This window comes from Cajanus cajan, chromosome 8, assembly GCF_000230855.2.
Source record: "Cajanus cajan strain Asha chromosome 8, NIPB_CcT2T_4, whole genome shotgun sequence".
Classification (NCBI taxonomy): domain Eukaryota; kingdom Viridiplantae; phylum Streptophyta; class Magnoliopsida; order Fabales; family Fabaceae; genus Cajanus; species Cajanus cajan.
The window spans coordinates 21,155,754-21,162,328 of record NC_138524.1 but is presented as its reverse complement, the minus strand read 5'-3'; the positions used below and the strand labels follow the sequence as shown (position 1 = coordinate 21,162,328).

General features: G+C 31.7%; 1 protein-coding gene across 3 annotated transcripts; it reads right to left on the bottom strand.

The window, feature by feature from the left end:
• Nucleotides 1–2,148: 2,148 nt before the first annotated feature.
• LOC109812914 (putative WRKY transcription factor 65) lies at nt 2,149–5,747 on the bottom strand. 3 transcript variants are annotated; one of them, XR_003805431.2, is made up of 6 exons: nt 4,650–5,747; nt 4,214–4,344; nt 4,081–4,145; nt 3,920–3,993; nt 3,240–3,834; nt 2,149–2,477 (listed from the first exon to the last, which is right to left on the bottom strand). XR_003805431.2 is itself a non-coding variant. In XM_020376977.3 (5 exons), the coding sequence occupies exons 1-4, from the start codon at nt 4,748–4,750 to the stop codon at nt 3,829–3,831; spliced, it is 312 nt and encodes a 103-aa protein (XP_020232566.1). In that variant the 5' UTR covers nt 4,751–5,739; the 3' UTR covers nt 2,149–2,477; nt 3,240–3,828. The 3 variants fall into 3 exon arrangements, 1 of the variants encoding a protein (XP_020232566.1); XR_003805430.2 differs by having other exon boundaries at nt 4,081–4,344; XM_020376977.3 differs by lacking the exon at nt 4,081–4,145 and having other exon boundaries at nt 4,650–5,739.
• Between the last annotated feature and the right edge of the window lie 828 nt (nt 5,748–6,575).

Sequence of the window (6,575 nt, the reverse complement as noted above, 5' to 3'; positions counted from 1 at the left end):
GCATGCTTATGGGTACACGACCATGCTTGGTGGTAAAACCATTGTGGTTGCCTTCATTATGCTTAGCTCAACCATGCTAATGCTTAACATGATCATGTCAATCCCTTTTTGATAGATTTGGCCTTTGCCACTTGAGTTAATAACTTAGAGAATCTAGTGTTAGGACAATCCCTCTGCAATGAGTATGAATGAATTTAGCACTACTATTCAACCTAACATGCATTTGTGGATCTTTCCCCTAACTTATTAATTTTAATTATTAATATATTTTATATTTAGATTGTGATCTTTGTCAATCATGTTGGATGTTCTACATCTTGATAGGTTTCATGTACATTTCTTAAGCACTAAACTTGTATTTTTCTTCATTCTTGTTTCCTTTTGACTTACATTACCCAAAAATATTTTGATGAAAAGTCTTTATCTAATAACTATATTTTTTTAGTTATGAAATTTAATGAAAATATTATATTTAATAAATAAAAATATTTAGTGATATTTTTCTCATATTTATAAATAAACATGGATAAAAGCACAATATAATATATATGAGTTTGCAATTGATGTAGTATGTGTTTGAATAAAAGTCAAGTTCAACTCAACTTAGTTTTACTTCAAAGTAATGATCTTCTTACTTTTAAATTTCATGTATTGAAAATTGAAAATACACATTTCAATATCTTGAAATAGATATTCAAACAAGTCGTGATCTTAATCTTTTAGTTTCCTTAAATATAATTTAATATCATTAAGAATGTTTAATTATATTAAATGCTCAACGACTACATATATAAATATACATTTTTCACACAAACATATAGTTAATTGTTGGATATTGTTTGTGAAAAAAAAATTAATTTGAACGTAAATATAAGAGTAAAATATTCTTGAAATAAATCTTAATGTAATTAATCTAATAAAAAAAATAAATTTAAGTATTAATATAATATTTATTATTATATTTATATATCTAACTTTTTCCTTTATTTTTTTGGGTTTTAAAATATATATTATAAATATTAAAATATCTATTTAAGAATCAAATTTTATCACAATTTTATTTCTAATATTACAAACATATATATATATATAAAAGAATAATCAATGTATTCATATTTTATTATATTTTGAAATATATATATTACGTCAATTTTATTTTATAAGAATGAAGTATCAAATTATTTTAGATTAATATAAAATTTTGTATATATGATCTAAGAGTAAAAAACTTTTAATTTAACAGCTGAATTTATAAAATTCACATTTAATATAAAATTATTAAGCAGTGCAATACTTAATAAAAATTACATTAATATCGTTTATACCCTTCTTTTATATATATATATATATATATATATATATATATATTCTTATCAACAGTCATACATTTAATAAATTTATATTAATTTTAATTATCAAAATTAATAAATACAATTTAATAATGTTTGAAAAAATATTTATTTATATATTTATGAAAATACGTCCACTATCTATTTATTTATATATTTGTGCTGCATTGGAGAAAGATATAAACGTGTGGTACTCACTTACCAACTACGTCCATTTAATGGTGTAAAAAAAAAAACTACTCCATTTAATTATATGTGTATTTCTATTATCTATGACTATCAACTATTTCTCACACCATTTCATCTCCACCAAACAAACTTCAATTTACTTTTATCTTTTTTTATTTAACTTTCTCTAAACCAAATATTTCTTAAAGTGTGTTTGTAAATTAGAAAGAAAAATAGAAAAGGATAAAATTTAAATTAAAAATAAATAAATATTTTGGAAAATAACTTTTCTTTCTTTCTATTTTTTATTTTCTCTTTGATTAAAAAAACATAATTATCTTTATTTTCTCCATTTGTCAAATTTTAGGATTTGCTTGGTGGAAAAAGCATAAAGCAAAAGTAATACACTACTACAAGATGCACATTCTACATCGGTTCTCCAAAGTCATCTACATCGGTTCTAAATCCGATGTAGAATAGAGCGGCGTAGAAAATGTATACATTTTTACATCGGTTCTGAAAAACCGATGTAGATTTAAGCATAAATCTACATCTGTTCTCTGGACAACCGATGTAGATTTATTCCAGAGAACCGATGTAGATTGCATTTTTTTTATAAAAAAAATCATGCTTATTTTAGAACCCAGAAGATTGAATCCAGAAGAAATATTTCAAAAGCAACAGAAAAAAAAAATGGCTGACTAATGTTCAAACTGAGAACAAACAATTAAAATTAACAGCTTGTGTGTGGCACTAGGATCCCATACTTCTAGCATGCTGAATACATTGCTTCTTTTGTTCATGTTCTTCTAAGTCTGCACTGTCCATATCCATAGCCGTTGCCTCAAATTCTGCATAGCTTATCCATACCTTCAAGTGCTTTGTTCGATCAAGAAGCCTTTCATAAAGTGCTCTTGCTCTCTCAAATTCTCCCTCAGCAGTCTCAAAGTCAATGTATTCCTGTTTTGTATTCACAAAGTTAGATATATTATGAACAATATTTTTAGTTATCAAGGTATGCAGTACAAAACAACAATAAAAGTCACAGAAGGAATGATAAATCAGAATGATGAAAAACGGAGACTATCACACACCATATTTAGATTTTTATGTGGCAATTGGCCCCTTAAACTGAGTCACGATATATGTGGGAGTTGCTAATATACATCCACTCAGTTAATTTTTTAAGTGTTGATTAATAATATCATCAAAGGTTTCGTTGCTAACAAAGTAACAACGTAGTTCCAAAACATGCAATACAAAAGAGAAAATATAGAAACTTCCACCTGATCATCTACTAGAAATATTTATTAACAATACTTTGACAGTAATTCTCCCCATTTTTATTCAACTTCTTTTGTGTTAATACATTATAAAAATAGAAAATAATGTGCATATACTTAGTCAATGTGTTTTGAGCACAAATTCTGAGCCCAAAAGAATGTAAACGTCAAAACACAAGATTATATTCATCAAATGCCTTAATCACTTGTAGTTTTGTAAAATCAATTTTTTTGCCTTCACCTATTTTTCCAATGGTTTTTGAATAAGGATCCATAAATTGATCTTTATATTTAAGAAAAAATCTACCCAACCTATTTCCATAATTTCCCTTTCCATTAAAACTCACAAATTATGTAAATTCCTGTACTGCATCAAGAATGAATCAAGCAGTTTAAGTGTTCCAGGCATGTTTCTTGCACAAGAAATAAATGTGTGTACCTTCCACAATAGTTCAGGCATGTCCAATGCTGGTTGGGCAATTGTAAGCTTAAAAGAATCACTACCCTGACAGCATGCTAGAAGTATGGGATCCCATTCCATGCTTGATCCATCTCACTCGACAGCATGACAGAAGAATCACTACCCTAACAAAATCAGATAAGCACTATGGCTTACTGTACATTTTAAAACAAATAACTTCATTATTTTTTTTTTGTTATTGTTGTAAAACAATAAAAAATAGTTAATTTAAGAGTTTCAATTATCATTTTTGTTTTAAATATGTTTTCCAACATTCTCCCAATAAAAATTTTGGCCATCTCGGTTGCATGACAAATATTCCTCAAATGTGTCTGTCACAAACTATAAAAGCCCGTGATTGACTTGGCTGTAGAAGCTATACTATTTTTGCCGGTTATACAACAATAAAACCTTGCCGATATATACACATGCTAAAGGTATAGCAGCTACAAGATATTCTTAATCATCATCAGAAGACAATTTTTGCCTTTTCCATTTGTAAGCAGCTTCCAAGATCTTGAGATTTTTTTTCTGGGTTTCCTCTGGGAATAAATAGTCGATGAATTCTTCAATTCTGCAAAACCAAATTAACAGGAATAAACAAAACCCATGCATACTTCAACATGCCTAAAACAAATAATAGGTGAGACTATACAAACCAGAATTTTAGAGAATATGAATCCTCTGACTTCTTGGCTAAGATCTTCAGTGCGAGGATCCTCCAAAGTCACACCTGAAAGCCACAACAGCATTAATAAGGGAATTATTCAAGTCATAATAACAACACCCATTTCACTATCCAATTCCAACATACACTTACACTACTTATCTTTCTTCTCCTCAATTATTATCTTCACAAAACAAGGTCTTACAATTGCAACAAACCTTAAAAATCCCAAACATGAATAGCATGTTATTGGAATGGAATTCAATTAACAAGGGATAAGGGGAACCTTTGATGGGTTTCTGCCCATACTTTCTCCATGCCCAGGAATCCGAGGGTGGGGTGTTGCTTTCTCCTTTTAGCCTACACCCTTCCGTCTCCTTGATTGGGATTTGCACTACCCTTTTCTGTATTGCCCTCCTGCTCAATTCAACATAACCAATTCCCATTTTCACCCAATCACATAATTAATCAATTGCTCTTTCAACAACCATACCTATAATAAGGATGTCTTTGCTTTTCCATTCAAATTCAAACTCTTTTGTCTAATTCTTAGCTGAGTCTCATCGTAAATTAAATTTATAAACTTTAATTCAAATATGTACTAAGAGATAAAAAGTGATGTAAATTCAGGGTGATGTTACATACATAGAAATATCATTGTTAATTGATTCCTAGTAAAGTTTCAATTTTAAACGAAAGGTATAGTTATTTTAGGTACGAACCTTCTCTTAGATGAAGAAGTGGGGGAGGTGACTAAGCCATCGATGTTGAGCACAGTGGAAGAGGGAGGGGGAGTCTGCAATGTTGTTTTCTTGAGATGCATCCGTGTCTTCTTGTTCTTTAATGGTGTAGGATGGTTTGTGGTTGTTGCTGAACTTACTATCTGTTTCCAAAATCAATAGTCAAAGCAACTTTTTCAACTGGAATCAGCACCTTCTTCCACCCATGTCTTCAGCTTCTCATCATAATAGAACTTGTTTTTCTCACCCAATTTGGCCTACATACAAAGTAGAATAAGAACCATTTGAACAGGCACAATCAGAAGCCCTCTTTCAAGAGATGAACTGCGCTCACAACCCCTCTTTCGTCCTTCCAAAACACCCTCCGTTTCGCCGGGTGCATCAGTAGCACTGACAATGCCATCGCGGAACCTTCTTTCTCCTCCACGCCCTTCCTATCCAACATCTTGATCAAAACCGAAATGCATCCCAATTCCCTCATCTCCTTCCGCGCTTTGTTATTGTTCATCCCCAACGCATGAACTGCCCTCGCCGTTGAAACCCTAACTGCCAGCACCTTGAACTCAACACCCCCACCATCCTCTGCACAAACCCTTCTGTCAAATGCCGCACCATCTCCACTGCAACTTCCAGACTCGCAAGAGGAACACCGGAGTCCCATTAATTCTTCAAGCACTCCACACCACCTTCCTTCACTACCGAAACCCTCAACTATCGGAGGAGGTGGTTGAGGAGGAGGAGGCCTTCCGCGAGGAGAACATTTTTGGCGATTTCGACGGTGGAGACTCTGGAAATGGCGGCAACGGTTTTTTCCTTCATTTCGGAGGGGGAATCGAGTAGGCGCACGAGCACGGGAACGACGCCCTGGGCCACGGCTATGGTGACGTTTTTGTCATCTTCGAGGGGGAATCGAGTAGGTAGTGAGGGAATAGCATGGTTGCGAGCGGAAGGGTTTGGGTGTGGTTGGAGGCTGACGGCGTGGGAAGGGTTTGGGTGTGGTTGGAGGCAGACGGCGTTGAAAGGGTAGTGTGCCTTCGCGCAGGGTGAATATTAGGGTCTCATTTCTACATCGGTCCTAAGCAAAACCGATGTAGAACAACTTCCAGATTTCATTTTTACATCGGTTAATCATAAACTCGATGTAGAATTTCTCATATTTACATCGTTTCTCCTTTTAACCGATGTAAATATGTTTTTATTTTCTATTTATTTACAAGTTTGCCACCGTGTTTATGATTTACATCGATTCTACTAGAACCGATATAAATATGGCGATGTTAAATAATGTTTTTGTAATAGTGATAACACTTGTAACAATCTAACAATTCTATACACTTATTACAATTTAGTGATTAAGCAACGAAAAATATAAAGAATCTCGTAACATAAGATTATCATGTAACAATATCTAAACATTAATGTAACAGATATATGTATAAAGTACAAAAAAATTAATCTCTATCAATTTTGACTTGAAAGCATAAATTCCCTTATGAAGTTAAAAAAAAAAAACTTTGTACATATATATACATATACATCTATATGCATGTTGTATTAGAACAACTCAACAAAATATAAAATTCATCTCCAACGTGGTCATCCATCAAACATGCTCTCCAACCTAATCTTATCTTACTCTCATAACAAATATGATCATAATAGTCCAACAACATGGAAGTAAAGGTAAACTTGTAAGCAAAGAATACAACTTATAATATAAAAGCAATTATAAACATCTTCATCATAAGAACAACGTAGATAATTAACCATATAATGTCAATCATTTTATATCTCAACATACAATTTAACAACTTAATAGCACAACATATATCTACAAGAAAAATCAGGATTATCTATGGAAGAAATCCGTAGATAAGCATGAAAATCCATAGATAAGTCTTAATTATC